This window comes from Halichoeres trimaculatus, unplaced genomic scaffold, assembly GCF_033239565.1.
Source record: "Halichoeres trimaculatus isolate MK-OKI-2021-1 unplaced genomic scaffold, fHalTri1.1 fHalTri1_scaffold_23, whole genome shotgun sequence".
In the NCBI taxonomy this organism is placed as follows: domain Eukaryota; kingdom Metazoa; phylum Chordata; class Actinopteri; order Labriformes; family Labridae; genus Halichoeres; species Halichoeres trimaculatus.
The window spans coordinates 1,035,607-1,056,433 of NW_027437201.1; the positions used below are offsets into that span (position 1 = coordinate 1,035,607).

Consider the following 20,827-nt stretch of genomic DNA (forward strand, 5'->3'; position numbering starts at 1 on the left):
GGCTCCACATCAGTGCAGAGAAACGCTGCTGCAGGTGATTTATTCACCTTAGATGGCTCAGGTTGTTTTGGCTGCTGGAGAATAATCCCATAAAATAATGTTTGGAGCATTTGATCCTGCTGATTGAGGAGCTTAGGTTAAAGATTAATTATGTAGAAATACTCTGAGACACGTTAAACACTGCTTTGATCAGGAGAGAAAAATATGTTTTATCGTTTGGTGACAGTAAGAGAGACTGTCCTGTTGAGCTTAGCCAGGAGGAATCTTGATATCCTGGGTTTCTAGTTTAATCTGAAATTAGCTTGAAGGTGCTGTGAGGAGTTTCTGAGTAACCTTGAAAAAGTCTCCCTTCAAGATATATGTCTGATCCTGATCCACAACTTCAAACTTCCCAACTTTCTCTGCTGGAAATGATTTCTGTGATTAATTTTGTAGTGATGGTGGACACTGGAGCCTAACTGTCAGACAGAAAAAGGACAGAAGAGCTAAGAAAGATAAGCAGGAGGGGAAGACAGAGCACAAGATAAAGGCTAAAACATGAGCTAAAGGCTAAAACATGAGCTACAGGCTTAAACACAAGTTAAAGGCTACAAACTCGAGCTAAAGGCTGAAAAATGAGCTAAAGACTTGAAAACGGGCTAAAAGCTTAAAAATAAACAAAATCATGAGCAAAAGGCTACAACACATGCTAAAGGCTATTACAATAGTAAAAGGGTTAAACAAGAGTAAAAGTCAAAACACAGGTAAAAGGCTAAAACGCGAGCCAAAGGTAAAAACACGAGCCAAAGGCTAAAACTCAGGCTAAAGGCTAAAACACAGGCTAAAGGCTACAACCCAGGCTAAAGGCTACAACAAAATCTCAAGGCTTTAACAGGAGCTAAAGGCTAAAACACAAGCTAAAGGCTGAAACCAAGGCTAAAGGCTAAAGCACAAGGCTAAAGGCTAAAACACTAGCAAAAGACATAAAATGGACTAAAGGTTCAACCATGGGCTAAAATATTAGCTACAGGCTAAAACACAAGCTAAAGGCTAAGACAAAATCTCAAGGCTTAAACAGGAGCTAAAGCCTAAAACAAGAGCTAAAGGCTGAAACCAAGGCCGAAGGCTAAAGCACAAGGCTTAAGGCTAAAACACTAGCAAAAGACATAAAATGGACTAAAGGTTCAACCATGGGCTAATGGATTAGCTACAGGCTAAAACACAAGCTAAAGGCTAAGACAAAATCTCAAGGCTTTAACAGGAGCTAAAGGCTAAAACACGAGCTAAAGGCTGAAACTAAGGCTGAAGGCTAAAGCACAAGGCTAAAGGCTAAAACACTAGCAAAAGACATAAAATGGACTAAAGGTTCAACCATGGGCTAAAGGCTACAGCATGAGCTAAAGTATGAAACATAAGTGAAAGGCTAAAATACAAGCTAATAGATAAAACAAAATCTGAGGGCTTAAACGGGAGCTAAAGGCTTAAACATGGACTAAAGGTTTAACCATGGGCTAATGGCTACAGCATGAGCTAAAGGCTCAAACATGGGAGAGAGGCTAAAACACAAGCTAATAGGCGTAAACATTGACTAACTGCTTAAACTCTGAATGCTGGCAGTGCTATAAATAGCTAGCTACTCAACTTCAGTACGAACTGACAAAGTTAGCTTGTTGTCATGTTTCAAAGTGTAGCTCTACCTAACTGTTGATTAATACCTTACCTCATGAAGTTGGATCTGGTAAAAAGTTGTCTTGAACAAAGAAGATTAGAGTTAAAAAGAAGATCTGATCTCCATTAATTTCCTAAACAAACCCATACCTTCACCTCAAGAGTGGTATCTTCTCCACAGTGTGTGTGAGACTACAGGCCAAAAGATGTTACTGCAGCCCACTTCAAACAGATCCTCCTCACAGGCTTTTTAAGTTCACAATAATTAAACTGAACATCACACTTTTTGTAAAGTCTGAGTGTTACAGCTGACACTGTGTTATTTAGCTGCCTTCCCCCAAAAACCCATAACTTTTAGATTTGTTTTGCCTGAATAAGAAATAACTTAATTCTCTGCCATGGCTTCAGGGTAAAGCAATAATGCATGAAGAGTTTGTCAGTGGACTCAAACATCCTGTTATGTCTGTATTACAGTTCATCAGAGATGTCTTAAAGAGTGCAGGAGTACTGTAAGTTCAGACTTAGATTGATGTTAATGTTCATTGTAGCTTAAATCAGCTGATGTTTTAACTTGTGTAACTGCTCTTCCCTTGTTTATGTGGTGAACTTGATATTTGTGAGCATTAAGATGTTAAACCAAAGAAAATAATATTTTCCTTTTATGAATTTCTGAGTTTTAAATGGAGCCTGTGTGTGTAAAGCTCCAGTGTTACTGAGTCTCCTCTGAGAGTCAGAGAACCATCCGGACTGTAAAACCAGAGAAAACAAAAAACACAGGAGGAATTCCTGGACAGTCCTGGAAATGGCAGCGATGTGTTCTGGTCTTTGTAAGCGGACGTAGAGGACCCGGCTCGGGGTCAGGATCCAGATAATGATGGTGACTACACACATTCTTGCTCTAAATTGCTACCTGAGGAAAAAAAGGCCAGAGGCGTGCCAAATCCCTGGAGAAAGCAGAAGGACAGCCTCACCGCACACCAGAGCTGCCTTGAAATAGCAAACAGCTCCAAACAGGCGGCGAGGTGACGCCCTGCTTGCTCTCTGTCGGGATGATGGACGCTCTGAGAAAGCCAAGCGAGCCGCTTCACGTCACGCATCACGCTCATATTTTACTGCACGCTGAGAGCTGAGTGTTATTCTTCTACACGGTCACTGAAATCTCTCTGTCTCTCCTCAGGCTCGGATCGAGGAGCTGGAGGAGGAGCTGGAGGCTGAGCGAGCCATGAGGGCAAAGGTCAGTACATGAGTAAAAACCACACTGTGTGACACCTACTGGCTGCTGGAAACTAAAGGACTGCAGCTCCCTGATTGTCCACTAGGGTCTGTCTCCAGCAGAGAGTCAGTCCCTTCTGCTAACATGGAGGGGTGGGGCTAAAGACCAATACTGCAGCCAGTCAGTTGGGGGAGCTCTCACTGTTTTGGCTTCACTGGAGGGGAGCTGTCATATCATCCTTCACACACAGACACTTCAGCTGCAGCTAACAGAGTGTGACTCTGAGGCTGTCCTCAGGTGTGTGAGCTGCTGGTCCTGAGTCATTCTGAGCCAGTGAGCGCTTTGTGGATGGTAGGAAACATTAGAGGAGAAAGAAAAGTGAAGGAATGAGTGTTTCAGAGGCATCAGCAGCCGGTGGGTACGTGTGTCAGCCTCTGGTCACCTCAAACTATCAGCACCTGTGATAATAAACTCAGGAGGGCCTCATGTTTCCTCTTAACTTACAGGGTAACCCCAGAGGCCTTCAGGGACCCCCACATCCTCCTCCTTCTGAGTTATGTCTTATTTCTAAGCAGAGCTCCTTCTGTTTGTGATCCACTCAGTTTGCAGAGGAGGGACTGTCTCTCTGGGTCTTTGAGGACGTGTTCTTTAAAACAGCAGCTCCTTCCCCTCACAGGGTCTCTTTTGAGTGCTTGTTGTTACAGAGCAGACTCTTAAACCCTGAGTGTGTCTCAGTCTCAGACCCCCCACCCTCTCTCTGCAGAGTCCAGGTTACAGTTTCTTTTACAGTTCCATGTTTTCTGGGGAAAAACTCTGAGGAACATTTTTCAGCCTGAGTGTTGAATAAAGTGACAGCAGACCCTGGAGGCATGTTTTCTCACTCTTTCCTCTCTGGGTGGTATTCCTAATGCCCCCCCATCACAGCGCTCTGTGAGCTGCTGGGGGGGGGGGGGGGGGGGGGGGGGGGGGGCAGGACTGGGCTTGCAGGTCTTTATCTGTGCAACAGCATACCTGAGCTGCAGACAGGCCCCCTTTGTTCCTCTCTGCTCCTCAGGTCGCTCCACAGATCCCATCAGCAGATAGAGACTTTCCACCAGCGCTCCTGCTGACTGGAATGCCAGCATCACACACACATGTACAAACACACACATGTACAGAAGCAGTTTCCAGGAACACACACATCAAAAGATCCAAAGCAGCCTGTGAGTAATGTAAGAGACAAACAGCCTCCCTATAAGAGGGAAACGTGCTCCTGTAAGTGTCTCTAAGAAGACCTGGACTAAAGAGCGAAAGCAAAGATAGCTGCTCAAATATTAGAGCTGAACAGTGACAAACTTAATAAAGGAACATGAAGCACTTCAGCCCCTGAGCTTTAGTGCATTAACTTTATTTCCAGAGGTCTGCAACTCTGCAGAACAACCTGTGATTAAACCTGCTGAAACACACATCGTTAGGTTGATGGTGAACCAGTGTCTGTGGGGCCTCAGGGGCCTCAGGGGCCTCAGGGCCTATTACAGACATTCAGATCATCCTGTGAGAGGTGCAGAGGAGCTGCCCGCAGGAACAAACAGGGCCGTCTGAAGAGACTCAGTGGATGGACGTCAGTCAGAGGCGGATGCACCAGGCTCAGGTTGCTCTCAGGTATCATGGATGCTGCTACAGGATCTCCACCTCTGACCCAGAGAAGAGAAAAGACTGAGTCCATCACTTCGTGTTAACTTCCTCACACACAGGCTCACACACACACTTTCACACACAGTCAGAGGGCGGTCCCTGCAGAGGATCATCTGTTTCCCGGTGGTGCCTGAGGTGTGTTTGTGGCTCGTATCGCAGCGTTCGCAGAGAGTCAGAGCGTTTGCAGAGCGTCTTTACAACAGCGTCTTTAAAGCAGCTGTAAAACATCGAGTAACAACACGACCCTCTCTGACTACACAGCAGGGCTTAGTGTGTGTGTGTGTGTGTGTGTGTGTGTGTGTGCGTGTGTGTGTGTGTGTGTGTGTGTGTGTGTGTGTGTGTGTGTGTGTGTGTGTGTGTGTGTGTGTGTGTGTGTGTGTGTGTGTGTGTGTGTGTGTTTGAACCCTCTCCATGTGTGCTGAGCTCAGTCTGAGCGTGACAGGACATCAGTGTTCCTGCAGCTCTGTGTATTTAGTTGTTTTGATGTTTTTATTGTCTCAGGGTTTAGAGCTCTGTATTTGATCATATTACACGGTTATTAAAGTTTATTACTCTGATAAAAGAGGTTGCTTTGATTCTTTTTAATATCTTCTGGACTTCATTTGGATTCATTTTCATATTGGCTGATCAAAACCTGTGTTTAGGGAAAAACATGCTGAAACAGAAATCTGAGGCTGAGAGCAGACCTGATGTTCCTGGATTAGGACCTGATGTGAGTCTGCTCAGACTGCTTCTCTGCAGAAAGGACTCTGTGAGGACAGATGGAGCATGTCTGTATGCTGTGAGCAGATCATTCCCTCAGACTCTGCCTTTGAACAGTCTGAGGACACAAACATCACTGTGGGTTAGAGATGTCATCGCTGTGTGAGGCCTTCATGCTCTGTCCTCCTCCTCGTGTTGAAGCTGCTCTGGATCACTCCTTTAGCATCTGTTTAGAATTTGATCTCATTATCTCTGATTATTAGAATGACCAGTGATGATGTTACAGCCTTAAATTAGCAAACACACTTAGAGAACCCCTCACAGCTTCTTTAACTATTTCTGACCTCTGTGAACATCTTTAAGTCCCCTCAGAGCTCCTGGTTCTCTCAGAGCTCCTGGTTCTCTCAGAGCTCCTGGTTCTCTCAGAGCTCCTGGTTCTCTCAGAGCTCCTGGTCTCCCTGGAGGTCCTGGTCTCTTCAGAGCATGGGGCGCCTTGCTCAGGGAACAGGAGTTCAAGGGTAATATTCCGACTGTGTTACAGCTGCTGACCTCTGGAGGCCCCGTCTTTGCTGTGAGCTGTCACCCAGATGGACTTTCACAGACCTCCTGTGGAGCTTAAAGAGGGCTCAGAGGAGCTTTTTATCCTCTCACCAGTTTTCTCAGCTCTTTAACCTGAACACAGATTCTGATGATGAGGGTTTTTGAAGCATCAGGTTTTCCTCTGAAGGTCTTCAGGGTCCTGGTCTTCTGTCTGTTGCAGGTTGAGAAGCAGAGAGCTGATCTTACCCGAGAACTGGACGACCTCACCGACCGGCTGGAGGAAGTGGGCGGAGTCACAGCCTCACAGGTGAGCTGTGACCCATGCAGGAACTTTAAGATCCTCAGACAGAAGCAAAAAGTTTTGGATTTGTCATTATAGTTTAGTTTTAGTTAGTTTTGACATTGGTTTTCCATTTCAGTTTAGTTGTAATTAGTTTTGGAGCAGGCATTCTAGTTTTTATTTAGTTTTGATTTTTGCAACAAGGCTTAATTTTAGTTTTAGTTTAGTTTTAGTGTTTCATTCCTTATTAACCAGGTGCAGGATTCAAAAAGGTCAGAGTAAATATTTTGTAATACTGTTTATTTTCAAGTCCAACATAGAGCTCACTGCTCAGTCAATGCTGATACTGAACTGTTGGCTGCTGCCTTAAACACAAGAAAATAATATAAACTTAATTTAAAAATAAAAAAATAGATTATTTAAAATAATGTTGACATAAATTACATAAAAATAAAAAAAACATAGATTATAAAAAACAATATAATATGAGTACTTATCGTTTTTTTTTTGTTTTTTTTCTAGTTTTTATTAGTTTGAGTTAACTGCAATGTATTTTAAATTTTAGTTTTCCTTTTTAGTTTCGTTTTAGTTAACTATTATAACCTTGGACAGAAGTTGTGTCCCTTAAACCAGCCTCTCATAAACTGGTCTTCGATCTGGACCCTGACCTCTGTCCTGTCTGTGACCATCAGATGGAGGTGAACAAGAAGCGCGAGGCTGAGCTGCAGCGTCTGAGACGAGACCTGGATGAGTCCACGCTGCAGTCAGAAGCTCTCGCCGCGTCTCTAAGGAAACGCCACGGAGAAGCCATGTCGGAGCTGAGCGAGCAGTGCGAGGGTCTGCAGAGGGTCAGGGCCAAGCTGGAGAAGGAGAAACAGAACCTGAGGATGGAGGTGGACGAGCTGTCAGCCTCCCTGGAGGGACTGCAGAAAGCAAAGGTCAGGGAGCGGTTCACCACGCCACGTTTCAGTTAATGTGAGCAAGAGTCACCTCAGTTTACCACAGAGTGTGTGTGTGTGTGTGTGTGTGTGTGTGTGTGTGTGTGTGTGTGTGTGTGTGTGTGTGTGTGTGTGTGTGTGTGTGTGTGTGTGTGCTGCAGACGTCCTCAGAGGCTCAGGTGAAGAAGCTGGAGGAGCAGCTGTCAGAGGCCACCAGGAGAGGAGACGACCTGCAGAGGGCGCTCACTGACCTCAGCGTGGCCAAGAACAGACTCACAGGTACAAACACCTCCAACATTCACCTCTGACCCTAAAGCTGATCCTGAAAGACCGTCCTCTCCGTCTGCTGAAAGAGTTTTTCTCTGTGACTGAATGATGGATGCAGAAAGTCTTCCCTTCCCATCGCTATTCTTGTGATCCGATTTAAATTGGGTTTCCTTGGTATTTCTGATTTTTGCGATTTTTTGTTTGCTCTTTAAACACCAGACCATGTAAAAAAGTTGAATGATGATAATGTCTACGGACTTTATCAGGAGCCATATTTTCCCATAAAATGCACATTACATGAGTCAGGGAGAAACATTTTGCCCTCTGCTGGAAAAAAGTAGTAACTTTTTCCAATCCAGTTATAAACAAAGACTGAAATGAAGAATTTAAATTTGAAAAGAAAAATGGATTTTTTGAAAAGAATCCCGATTTCAATATTGTCAAACAAAAAAATCTCAATGGATAAGTAAGTCGATTTTTTTCACACCTCTAATGCTTAAGGCGTGGTCTGCGACAAAGTTGGCACCAAGTAACCTCGGTAGTACTTTTGGATGTGTCATTATAGTTTAGTATTGGTTAGTTTTGACCTTTTTTTTCCATTACAGTTTTGTTTTAATTAGTTTTAGAGTGGGCATTCTAGTTTTTATTTAGTTTTGATTTTCGCAACAAGGCTTAGTTTTTATATAGTTTTAGTTTAGTTTCAGTTTACTTTTAGTTTTTTAAAATGTGAAAGCATGAACATGAGGCAGAAATGAGATCCTGTCACTTAAATAAGATCATTAACATCAGGCCGTTCCATCTGTTAAATAAAATAATAAGTTAAAGACATCATCTTTAAGAGACAATGTAATGCAGCTTCAATGTCTCTTCGCTGATCGCTGGTCACAGTAGCCCCGCCCCTGGCCCCTGTTGTAGTTGGTGTCAGCTCTGGTCCAGCAAAGAGGTGGTGCTTAGCACCAGGTTTGAGCACCTGCAGCCTGAGCTTTGTCTGTGGAAACACAAAGAACTAGTGCTGTCTAATCCTGCTACAGTGGACAGTCTGTGAGGTGTGTGCCATGATCCTTCTGTATATGGAAGGATGATGGAAAGTTGGATCCTGGTAAATGCAGAAGACTCTGAAGAGTTGCCAGTACGTTAAATGCAAAGACGCAAAGCCAAACTTCCTGCAGGTCACTGATTCAAACTGAGCAAAGACTCAGGTGTGATGGTATCTTTGTGCCTTGCTCCTCTTCAGCACCTTCACCTCCAGAAATCAGACAGTAACACAAATCCTATTCCAGAATCCATCTTTGGTAACCCAGATGCTCCGTCCTGTCTCTGACACGCTGACTGCTCCTGATGACGCAGAGGACGCCTCAGGTTATCTCATACAGGACTGATGGTCTGATTCTGACATTAACTCTACAAAGTGGCACAGTGCAGAACAATTGACTCCCACATGGTCTCTGGTCTGCTTCAGACAGAGGAGTGACCCACAGGAGGAGGATCACAGACAGATACTGTAGGTCTGCCTCCGTCAGGATCCTCAGCTGCTGCAGACAAACACAGATAACAACAGGGAGCAGACACAGAGGCTCATTGTTTGCTTCTCTCTCCTAAAGTGTCTGACCTCCACTCTGACACAGCGTGCTGATAATCCCTGTTGTTGTTGTGTTTCCTGTCAGCTGATAACGCAGACGTGGGCCGACAGATGGAGGAGGCCGAGAGCCGAGCCAGTCAGCTGAGCCGCTCCAGAACTCAGCTCCAAAGCCAGCTGGAGGATCTGAAGAAGCAGCTGGACGAGGAGCTGAAGGTCAGTGCACGCTGAGGGAGAGGAGACCAAGAAGAGTCCTTCCTGAGCACTCACACACACAAACACACACACACACACACACACACACACACACACACACACACACACACACACACACACACACACACACACACACACACACACACACACACACACACACACACACCTCTCTTTCTCTCTACTGTTTCAGAGTAAGCAGGCCGTCAGCAGCAGCCTCAGCTCTGTGCGGCAGGAGTGTGAGGTGCTGAAGGAGCAGCTGGAGGAGGAGCAGGAGAGCAAACAGGAGCTGCAGAGACTGGTCTCCAAACTGAACAGTGAGGTCACGCACTGGAGGAGCAAACACGAGTCTGACGCCATCCAGCACGCCGACGAGCTGGAGGACACCAAGTACGAGTCTGAAGGGAGACCCATCCATCTGCGTGATGCTCTGAGTGATCTGTCACAGTCTGTATGACGCGCGTGTCTGTGTGTGTGTGTGTGTGTGTGTGTGTGTGTGAGACAGGAAGAAGCTGGCGGCACGGCTGCAGGAGGCCGAGGAAGCGGTGGAGGCCACACAGTCCAAGTGTTCATCACTGGAGAAAACCAAGCAGAGGCTGCAGGGGGAGGTGGAGGAGCTGTGCATGGACCTGGAGAAGGTAGAGCTGCAGACACGAGAGCTGCAGACTTTTACATCCATCTTCTTTCTGATCAGTTGCATTGTGTGTTTTGTGCACATGCTCAGTTGTGCTCTGTGTCTCAGGCCAGCGGCTGCGGGCAGGCTCTGGATAAGAAGCAGCGTGTCCTGGAGAAGCAGTTGGGGGACTGGCGGCAGAAGTGTGAGGAGCTGGTACTGGAGGTGGAGGGGTGTCAGAAGGAGAGCAGGGCGCACGCGGCAGAGCTCTTCAAACTCAAGACAGCTCATGAAGAGTCTCTGGAGCAGGTGGAGGTGCTACGCAGGGAGAACAAGACCTACCAGGGTAGGAGGGCGTCAGTCAGTGCGCTGAATGATGAAATGCTCCTCCGTACAACCTCATTAGTTCAGGAAATCATTGTTGGTCCTGAGAGTGTGAGGTCTGGAGTGTAGGCTCACAGGGACCATGCTTTGTCTTCCAGAGGAGATCACTGAGCTGACCGAGCAGCTCTCAGACGGAGGGAAAAGTGTTCATGAGCTGCAGAAAGCCAAGAAGAAGATCGAGATGGAGAAGGAGGAGCTGCAGGCGTCTCTGGAGGAGTCAGAGGCCGCTCTGGAGGTACTGGATCAGTCAGAGACCTCATCTGAGACAAACTGAGCTGGATTTAACGTTCCTGTCCTCTCTCAGGCCGAGGAGACCAAGGTGCTGAGGCTGCAGCTGGAGCTGAACCAAGCCAGAGGAGACGTGGAGCGCAGACTGCAGGAGAAGGAGGAGGAGGCCGAGGCTGCCAGGTACCTTTCCTCTCAGCTCTGGATGCATCTGCAGCAGCCACCTCTCATTTCTTCTTCCTACTGTTCCAGTTGGCTTTCTAAAAGCCTCTGTAGGCTCTGAGACTCTAAACCTCTGTTTTTCCTCCTGCTCTTGGTCTCTGCTCTGAAGTGATAGCACACTAACCTTTCTAGGTAAGACTCCCCTCTAGTCCCCCACTTCCTGTCTCTGCAGCGATGCATGCACGCCTTCCCCACGTTTGACTTCTCTTTGGATCCTCACTGCCAGGAAAAGCCACCAGAGGGCACTGGACTCTGTGCAGGCCAGTCTGGACGTGGAGCTGAAGGGCCGAGCAGAGGGTCTGAAGCTGAAGAAGAAGCTGGAGTCTGACATCAACGAGCTGGAGTTGCAGGTGGACCTGCTGACCAAGAACAACACGGAGCTCAGCAAGAGCAGCAAGAAGCTGCAGCAGCAGATAAAGGTCTGACCACAGCACGCTGCACGTTTCACTGCAAGTACTCTTTCCTTTGGCTGACCCCCACATACTCTTGTCCTCTGGTCCAGGAGCTGCAGGCTCAGCTGGAGGAGGAGCTGAGGAGTCATGAGGAGTGCAGGGAGGAGCAGGCGGCCGTGGAGCGACGATGCGCCCTGCTTCTAAGCGACGGAGAGGAGGCTCGAGCAGCTCTGGAGAGCGCAGAGAGGGCGAGGAAGAGCCTGGAGACAGAGCTGCAGGAGGCCAGTGAGAAACACAGCGACCTCAACACCCAGGTGATTCAGATCCTCCAGACCAGCCAAGCTTTACCTTCATAGGAGCCACATCTCCTCCGCTCACTGGATGAAAGTCATTCTGAAGCCACAAAATCCTCTTTATCCTCACAATACAGACAATTGAGTAGATAAGTTCTGTACGTAGTTAAAATCTAGTGAAAAGTGAGGATTTTTTTCTTTTTTTAATTTATAAAATTGTTCATGCCATGTTATAGTTTTTTATTCAGGTAAATTGACAAAAAAATATTTAAAAAGATTAGAATTTCAAAAAAAATTGACAATTTTGAATACTTTTGTGTTTTCAAAAAAAAGGGAAAATTTCAGAAATTTTTGAAATGACATACTTGTAAAATTAAAAAAAAATGACATTTTCAATATTTCCCAAAAATCTCAAAATTTCAGAAACATAAAAAAAACTCAAAAACATTTTTAATGTATAGAAATGAGCAAAACTTAAAAAAAAATAAAACCTCAAACATTTGAAAATAATTTAAAATTTTAGACAATTTGAAATTTCAGAAATTTGTCAAATTAAAAAAAAAAAACAACTCTAAAAATAATGCAAAAATTTTAAAACTTTGCACAAATACCTGAATTTGATAACATTTGTTTATAATATTGCTTAGCCCTTCATTTTTTGTTGTTTGCTAGTGTTTTGCCACATAGTAAGCACATGTATTAAGCAGTTAAATTAATCAGTCCAAACAGAATTAAAATCAGTATTTTGTTCCAGATTAGTCTTTTTGTAGATGTAGTTATCTTCCCAGGGCTGTAAAACTTGAGGTTAGCCACAGGTGCATGGAAAGTTGGTGGGCTGTTGATGTTGTAGGAGGTGAAGTAGAGCGGTGGCAGGCTTTATTGACAGATGGGATGAAGATTTAGTTCAACTAAATGTTAACACAGGATTTTATTTTGTGTTGGTTTCTTTAAACATCAATACCCTCGTAAAGAAAAATAACTATTCTTTATTTCAATAATATTTTTTTAAAGCTACAAGGAGCCACTGCTAAAGAGTCAGAGAGCCGTGGGTTATAGACCCTTGCTCTAGAGTCTTTCGGGATCAAACTGATGACCTGCTCTGCTTTCAGCTCCAGTCGGCTCTGAGCGGGAGGAGGAAGCTGGAGGTGGACCTGCAGACTCTGCAGCAGGAGCATGAGGAGCTGCAGGGAGAGCTGAGGGGGTCCACGGACAAGAGCAAGAAGGCCAGCTGTGAGGTAAAGTCAAGCCACCGCTGAGGTCAGACTCACCTGAGGAGGTTTTGTTTCATTGACGCTGTCACTCTTTCAGCTGGCCCGGGTTGGTGAGGAGCTGCGTCTGGAGCAGGAGCACACGCTGCACCTGGAGAGGGTGAAGAAAGGTCTGGAAGCTCAGATCAAAGACATGAGCGGGCGGCTGGAGGAGGCCGAGCAGATGGCTCTGAAAGGAGGGAAGAAGATCATCCAGAAGCTGGAGGGGAAGGTACGCAGACACGTCAGACATCAGGCTTAGAGTTTCAGTGAGAGGTGTGGTCCCTCCGTCAGGTAGAAAACAGACCAACATGTCTACATGCTGCTCTGCAGTGACTGACTGTGGCTCCTGCAGGTGAAGGAGCTGGAGCTGGAGCTGGACTCGGAGCAGAAGCGGCACGCAGAGACAGTGAAGACGCTGCGTAAGAACGAGAGGCGTCTGAAGGAGCTGCTGTTCCAGTCAGAGGAGGACCAGAAGAACCAGCTGAGGATGCAGGAGCTGGTGGAGAGGCTGCAGAACAAGATGAAGGCCTACAAGAGACAAGTGGAGGAGGCCGTACGTCTGCTCCTTCCTCCTCCTCACGCTGCACACACTCTGACACACTGCTCACAGAAACCAACACACACTCTTCTCTCTGCAGGAGGAGCAGGCCAACATGAACCTGGCCAAGTACAGGAAGACGGTCCACGAGCTGGACGACGCCGAGGAGCGGGCAGACATCGCTGAGTCAGCGCTCACCAAGATCAGGACCAAGAACAGGGGCAGCTTTGGAAAAGGATACTCCTCAGTAAGAAACACTGATATGGGATTAATTCAGGTCACAAACAACAGGAACCAAATGGATCCAAGAGTTTACTTTTCAGAAATAATCTGACCTCCATCTGACCCGGTGAACAGACCCACAGCAGCATGCTGCTACAGCTCAGAGCTTTGGCTGCAAAACATGAAGACCTTTAATTTAGCAAACGCTCAAACATTCTTCAAACAGAAATAAACTGTTCACCAAAACCAAATATTTGATTATTTTTATTATTTTAACCCTTTAAATGCCAATTTGATAAATGATACTGTTTTTTTTTTGGTAAACACACAAAATGAGTCATTTTCAGATAATAAATCCTGGAGGGCTGAGCATTTTTCTTTGAGTTCAGGCTTTAACAAACACAAGATTAGTAATAAAATGGATTTTGATGTGTCTTTTTTTCCCAGTGTCAGACTCTTAATCTCCTTCCCTTTTAAGACATTAGAGGACAGAAATGTCCAGTTCAGTCCCATCATAACCACAGCTTTCAGAAGCTCAGTCACTACACTAATAACCAGTCTCTAGTTTCAGAGTTTCATTTTGGAGACAAAACAGATTTTTTGTTTTTGTTTTTACTGTGAGATAAGACAACTAGCCACTGTATATCTAAACACAACATACTCACAGTTCTTAATGGGAAGAAACCTTTTAAAAAACAGATGGGCATTGAAAGGGATAAAGGGGTAAAAAAAATGAGTCTTTGGTGTTTTTGATTAGGAATAAAGTTATCCAAATGATCTGAGGAAAAAAGAGGCAAAATAGGAATTTGTTCTTTTTCATAGCAGATTTTGTTGGAGGACATTTTTGTCCCCTGTTTACCTCAGAAGATGGTAAATTAAAATGATCTATGAGGATTAATGATCAAACATCCTGAAGTTAAAGGACTGCTTTAGAGGGGCTTCAAGGAGTTCCGAAGTGATATTGAAAAAGTCTCCCTTGTAGATATATGCCTGATCCTAATCCACACTTGGAAATGCAACTTGATACTTCTTGGCTTCCTGATCGGGTCGACCAGGACCTAAGTGATTTACAGCACGTCTAGGTCTCTACAACAACGCCACGTCGGCTGATGAAGTTTAGTAGAGAGAAGAGTGATCTGTGTTCATCTCTGAGGAAAACAATTTCTGTGATTAATTTTGTAGTGATGGTGGACACTGGAGCCTAACTGTCAGACAGAAAAAGGACATAAGAGCAGAAGAAAGATAAGCAGGAGAGAGATAGAGCACGAGCTAAAGGCTAAAACACAAGCTAAAGGGTAAAAGGCCAAAACTGTCTGTGCTAATGTTGACTCCAACCCACAGTCAGCAGTTATTCTTCAGTGGTCTGTTCAAACTTGAGAGTCTATCAATAAAATGAAGAGTGAGGTTACGTTAGCTCTGATTGGTAGATGACTGGCAGGACATGACCAGGATTCACAACCGTAGCAATACGCAACTGTACGTAGTGCGTTGTGTCTTGTAAAAAGTCGTCGAACAAAAATTGAGAAAATTTATTTATTTTTGATCTGATCTCCATTTAATTCCAAAACAAACACACACCTCGCTTAAAGTAATTTATGACAGTGTGCAGACTCTGGGCCAGAGGGTGGTGAGGGAGTAAAATTCTCCACATCATCCTTAAGAAGAGTAACTCTGCACTGAGAGATGACAAAAGCTTAAAAACTGTTCATCCACAGGAGAAAGAAAATATCAAGCATCAGAGTGATGACTCTGACTGACCATGTTCCCTCTGATTAATGACCTGAGCTTTGTGTCTGTATCTGTCTGTCTGTCTCCTGCAGGGTTACAGCACTCCATACCCGAGCCTGGTTCGCTCCCCTAGCTCTGCAGGCTCTGAGGGTCGAGGAGAGAAGATCCTGAATGACGACGAGGAGTCAGTCAGCTCCCTCATCCCGGCGTACCTGAACTCCCTGAAGAAGCTGATGGTGGATTAGGCTTAGCTACAACGCCTTCCAGGTGATCCAGGACCTTTTGTCTCTGAATACTAAAGAAGTTAAACACGTTGCCGTGAGGTTGGACCAGAGTCTCCACGTTCAGGTCTTAGACTGTCTCCTGACTGTGTTCTCTTCACACGGGGTACTCTGTTCTCTTTGTAACGCTCACAGCAGGCTCCTGTCACTGTAACGCCAGCTTTCAGTCCACATCACAGCTTTTTTTTTGTTGTTTAAACACACACACACACACACACACACACACACACTGATCAATCATCCAACACAGACCCTGCCATGCTGGGTTCATTTAGAAAAACAGCTCCCTGCTTCACCACACACACACACACACACACACACACACACACACACACACACACACACACACACACACACACACACACACACACAGAAGATGTTAATGCATCATGTAGGATGGAGGCCACCGTATAAACAAAGATCCTGAGACGTCAGGTGATGTTTCCTGCAGAGTTCAGTCAGTGTGTTTGTTAGATTAATGTCTATGATGAAACAGGTCAGTGTTGATGTTTTTTACTTTAACTCCACACACACCTGAGTGTGTCTGAACCACCTCTTTTTTTCCTCTGCCTGAACCTGTAACAGCTTTAACCCATTATCTTAACCTGAATGTGAACAGGTCTGATTTCCTGTATTAAACTGCTTTCACTTTGTTTGTGTTTGCATTTTTACCTTTCCAAACAGGAGGTAAAGAACGACGACACAGACAGAGGGTCATGTTAGTATGTTCTCTTTTTATTAAAGAAAGGCCCACCTTCATCTGGTACTGTACAGAGTGTGCTCCACAGTCCAGGTTCACTCACAGATACACTCAACAGAAACACTCACAGGACACAAGGTCCAAGAGTACTCTGCAACTACTGCAGCACAGACACACTGTCACACACACAGGGTCGCACACACTCACACACAGAGTGAGTGAACTGTGGAGACACAGCTGTTGGTAGACTGCACATTAAACCTGATATAGACAACATTTGTCCACACAGAGCTGCTGAGGAGACAGGGACAGAAAACAGAAAGAAAGAGGAGTCACAGCAGAGCCCTTCCTCTGTGTCCCTGTCCCCTCAGGGTCTGCGTGAGCCTCAGGGTCTGTGTGATCCTCAGGGTCTGCGTGATCCTCAGGGTCTGCGTGATCCTCAGGGTCTGCGTGAGCCCCAGGGTCTGCGTGAGCCTCAGGGTCTGCGTGAGCCTCAGGGTCTGCGTGATCCTCAGGGTCTGCGTGAGCCTCAGGGTCTGCGTGATCCTCAGGGTCTGCGTGATCCTCAGGGTCTGCGTGAGCCTCAGGGTCTGCGTGATCCTCAGGGTCTGCGTGATCCTCAGGGTCTGCGTGAGCCTCAGGGTCTGCGTGATCCTCAGGGTCTGCGTGAGCCTCAGGGTCTGCGTGAGCCTCAGGGTCTGTGTGAGCCCCAGGGTCTGCGTGATCCTCAGGGTCTGTGTGAGCCTCAGGGTCTGCGTGAGCCTCAGGGTCTGTGTGAGCCTCAGGGTCTGCGTGAGCCTCAGGGTCTGCGTGAGCCTCAGGATCTAAATTTCAAAGTGTTGAACTCAGTCCTGTCCCCCCTCATGGACCAGACTGTGAATATATTTACACACTGGAACAACAGCAGTCCAAACTTCATTAGTCATAAATGTGTTACAGCTACCCTCTGTGCAGAATCACAGACACACACATGTACAGGCTTTAAAATCACTGGGGTATAAAGTGCAATCAGCTGATTTAAGTAGGAATGCAGTAGCACAGGTACAGGTACAGGTACAGGTACAGGTGAGCTCCACAGAGGTTTTTGGCAAAGATGCACACTCAGACTGACTATCTGCTGAACCCTGGACCTTGAACCCTCAGTCTGGATCCACTTGCTTCAAGAGAACCGAATACCTGAGAGGTACAGCACCTGTAGCAGAGGGGGTGGGGCTAAGCAGACAGTCATACCTGAAGGTTTTAGTATGAACATACTTTAGTTTGACTCTGGTACACGACGCTCTCAGGTCAGGATGAACTCTGCTCAGCAGCAGCTGCCCACACACACACACACACTGGAGCTCTTCAACATCTACAGGTGCATTCTCACACAGCTCGGTCCTCCTGTGCAGTGTCAGGCTGCATATTAGACATCTTTAGACTCCATCACCCTGCTCAGGCTGCAGAGGGCTCTGACTGACCCTCCCTCAGTCAGTACGGGGTCACAGGGGGGTCACAGGTGAGTCATAGGTAAGTCAGTGGGGGCAGGGCCAAGGTCCCAGCTCAGGTTTCTGTCCTGTGAGGTCAGAGTGGAGTCAGATCTCCACATCCACCGGTCTGATCTCTCCAGTCTTGTTCTCCTTCACCCACAGCTCTCGGTCTTTAGACGGGTCCACACACTGCAGGAGCTGGTCCACGGGCTCCATCGTCTGCACAGACAGAGAACAGCAGTCAGCAGCTGGGAGTGACTCTTTAGCTCCCTCTGCTGGCTCACTGTGGTTAACACAGTCCTTTCATTTTCTTAAGCAGTTTATGAGTGAGGCTTCCTTCTGTCCAGCAGAGGGCAGCACCTAACAGTCTGTGAGTCAGTGTAGAAGACAGCTGAGTTCATGTGTCTAACGCTCACACGCTGGCTAAACCTGTGTGTGTGTGTGTGTGTGTGTGTGTGTGTGTGTGTGTGTGTGTGTGTGTGTGTGTGTGTGTGTGTAACACTCACACTCTGGTTGAACATGTCCGTCTCGTGTCTCAGCGTGGTGTACTGACACAGATGTTGTCTGATCATCTCAACCCGCTCCACCTCCAGACGCTCCAGCTCCTGAGGACCAGACCAAACCCGAGAGGAGAGAGCAAAAGGAGAGCATGATGAGTTTTAGACTGGTCTACCTCTGACTGATGACTGAATAAAGCTTCAAACTCCAGCAGACTTGTACAGCCACTCTCTCTGTATAACATCAAGTCCGTCCCTGGTTAGAATTTAACTTATCTGATTTGTTTTCTTCAGTCAGAGGATCAGTGTGTCATACTGTCAGTGTGTCCAACTATCAGAGTGTCACTGTGTGTGTGTGTGTGTGTGTGTGTGTGTGTGTGTGTGTGTGTGTGTGTGTGTGTGTGTGTGTAGATGAGTTTTCAGGTGGAGCTGTGAAAAATCTTCAGCTCATGTCAAACTTGAAACAGCTTCTTCTTACCAGACTGGTGGTGACCATCTCCTCAAACCACTTGGACTGAGACTGGTTGTAGAGGTCAACACAGCGCATCAGGTCGTCTCCTGTTAAAGCCCAAAGAGAGGAACACTGATCATCAAACAGCACAGAGCCCCACCTGTCCACTAGATGTCACTCTAACAGCACAGCCTGCTTTCAGAGAGGTCCTCTTCTAACAGGATCATCTGTGAGCCAGGACAGAGTTATCACCATCAGACATGAGGAGAGACCATCACTGAGCCCCAGCTTCAGTCTCTGTTTCAGTCCCTGCTTCAGCCTCTGCTTCAGTCTCTGTTTCAGTCCCTGCTTCAGCCTCTGCTTCAGTCTCTGTTTCAGTCCCTGCTTCAGCCTCTGCTTCAGTCTCTGTTTCAGTCTCTGCTTTAGCCCCTGCTTCAGCCTGTCTTTCAGTTCCTGGTTCGTTCTCTGCTCCAGTTGCTGCTTCTGTCTCTGGCTAAGTCCCTTCTTTGGTCTCTGCTTCAGCCTCTACTTAAAGCTAACCTTCAGCCTTTGCTTCAGTTTTGCTTCAGCCCCCTGCTACAGTCTCTGCTTCAGCCTTGCTCCTCCTCCTCTACTTCAGTCTGTGGTTCGGTCCCTGCTTCAGTCTGTGTTTTAGTCTCTGTATATATAGGGAATTTTATTTTGTTTAAATTTCAATTTGTTTAAATTTAAGGAACCTTTTATTTTTTTGTTCTGAACTTTTGAAAATGTTGAAAAACATGAAATGGTGTTTCCTAAGGGTTAAGGAACCACTGTCAACCTGTGGTTCAGTCTGTGCTCCACCTGAAAACAAAGTCATCATGAGAGATTAAATCAGAGAGGAAACGATGGTGATGTGGATTATGATGATGATGATGTTCTTCATCTCCTGCTGGTCTCTCTGACTCTCAGACGATAATGTTGTTTATTAAATACGATCTGACTCTGATGAAACTCTGCACAGGATTCAGGAGGTGTGTGTGTGTGTGTGTGTGTGTGTGTGTGTGTGTGTGTGTGTGTGTGTGTGTGCGCAGTGAGCAGATGGATGCTTTATTTTGTTTGCTCTGTCATCAGCCTCTCCTCTTCCTCCTCCTCCTCCTCCTCTTCCTCACTCAGACACACACCAAGTGCTGCTGTTCCTCTGCCTGCTTCCATCAGCAGAGGAGGAGGGATGACCATGTGTGTGTATGATGATGTCACTCCCAGGTGGAGTTTATACCTGTCTCCTGTCTCTTTTCAAAACAGAGTGAAACAGGTAAATGGATCCTGGGCCTGCCCTGCTGGTCTGGTTTCTGTGCCCTGGATCCAACTCAGATCCTGCCCACGCCTCTCTGTCAGCGTGCTGTGAACACACACCACTCCTCTCTCATCCTTCTGCTAAAAGAAACTCTGAGTCTGGCTCAGAGCGCTGATAAAGCTCATGACTCATGTTGAAGACAAACAGCGTCAGGAGTCAGGTTTAAAGAGGGGCTCCAGACGAGCACCGTTAGAGGAGCCCTGTTAGAGGAGCCCTGTTAGAGGAGCCCTGTTAGAGGAGCCCTGTTAGAGGAGCCCTGTTAGAGGAGCCCTGTTAGAGGAGCTACGCAGCCAGGCCAGAGAGGAGACTCTGACGATCCCGCTCTCATCACCTCTGAGGGGACTGACTGTCACAGGTTGGCTAATCCTGAGTCCAAACGAGTTGAAGGGAGTAAAAGTTTGGCAAACAGCATCTGACTGAGGTGACACATTCAGAGTCTGTGCAGAGACATATCTTCTTAAAGAGGGGGATTCTTTTTAAACCAGAAACATCTGCTGCATCACTCTGTTTAGAGCTACACACTCCTTCATCGAACTGTGATTTTACCAAGCAGGAACCAGGAGCTGCAGCTCTCCAGATCCACTCATTGGCTGGTTGATTGATCTGTGGAAATCATTTCTGTGTTTGTAAAAAGTTTGCATGCACATGTATGGTTTGTATGTACAGATGAAATAACACCTTCTTTTGAAATATGTGCAGGAATCTCTTCTTCAAAGAGTTGGATACAGATCAGTCTGATCAGTGTGTCACCTTCAGAGTTGAAGCTACGGATGTAGAATCATAAACATGAACCTCTGACTGGTCTTCATGAGGATCCTTTAGACTAAAATCTGCAGAAACAGTCTTCAGGATAAAAACAGCAGAGCTCTGCTTTAAACCTCAAACACCTGGTTTCACTGTGACCCCCTGTGACCCTGCAGTTTAACCTCTGACCCTGGGCTCTGACCTGCTTGAGTGGATTTCCTGCGGGCCTTCTTGATGTCTTCTTCAATCTTGTTGCTGAGTTTGATCTCCAGCTGCTGCGTCTTCAGCTCCAGTTCTTTCTGCCGGTCAGACAGAGCTTTACGAGCCTGAGAAGAGAACAGAGATGCTTAGAGACGCTCAGAGCTCACAGAGACCAAACTTTACACCTTTCAAACTCTTTCAAACTCAAACAGGTATCTGTGAGCTCTCTGGGTTGTTTTTGCTCTGAGGTTA

At 46.3% G+C, this 20,827-nt stretch overlaps 2 protein-coding genes across 3 annotated transcripts in view; one reads left to right on the forward strand and one right to left on the reverse strand.

The window, feature by feature from the left end:
- The window catches only part of LOC141785435 (myosin heavy chain, skeletal muscle), a 38,102-nt gene extending 22,301 nt beyond the window's left edge, over positions 1-15,801 (forward strand). The window contains exons 7-23 of the mRNA XM_074663762.1: positions 2,825-2,881; positions 5,997-6,083; positions 6,749-6,994; positions 7,156-7,273; positions 8,926-9,053; positions 9,244-9,440; positions 9,556-9,688; positions 9,793-10,009; positions 10,146-10,282; positions 10,352-10,455; positions 10,721-10,913; positions 10,997-11,200; positions 12,289-12,414; positions 12,488-12,658; positions 12,782-12,982; positions 13,068-13,214; positions 15,010-15,801. Coding sequence (XP_074519863.1) covers positions 2,825-2,881; positions 5,997-6,083; positions 6,749-6,994; positions 7,156-7,273; positions 8,926-9,053; positions 9,244-9,440; positions 9,556-9,688; positions 9,793-10,009; positions 10,146-10,282; positions 10,352-10,455; positions 10,721-10,913; positions 10,997-11,200; positions 12,289-12,414; positions 12,488-12,658; positions 12,782-12,982; positions 13,068-13,214; positions 15,010-15,162 — 2,619 coding nt within the window. The 3' untranslated portion in view covers positions 15,163-15,801. The remainder of the gene's footprint in view (positions 1-2,824; positions 2,882-5,996; positions 6,084-6,748; positions 6,995-7,155; positions 7,274-8,925; positions 9,054-9,243; positions 9,441-9,555; positions 9,689-9,792; positions 10,010-10,145; positions 10,283-10,351; positions 10,456-10,720; positions 10,914-10,996; positions 11,201-12,288; positions 12,415-12,487; positions 12,659-12,781; positions 12,983-13,067; positions 13,215-15,009) is intronic.
- A 118-nt stretch (positions 15,802-15,919) lies between these two features.
- The window catches only part of gas7b (growth arrest-specific 7b), a 51,606-nt gene continuing 46,698 nt past the window's right edge, over positions 15,920-20,827 (reverse strand). For both annotated transcript variants that reach the window (XM_074663694.1, XM_074663695.1), the window contains exons 11-14: positions 20,577-20,700; positions 18,343-18,422; positions 17,874-17,972; positions 15,920-17,586 (exon numbers count right to left, since the gene is read on the reverse strand). In XM_074663694.1, coding sequence (XP_074519795.1) covers positions 17,473-17,586; positions 17,874-17,972; positions 18,343-18,422; positions 20,577-20,700 — 417 coding nt within the window. In that variant the 3' untranslated portion in view covers positions 15,920-17,472. The remainder of the gene's footprint in view (positions 17,587-17,873; positions 17,973-18,342; positions 18,423-20,576; positions 20,701-20,827) is intronic.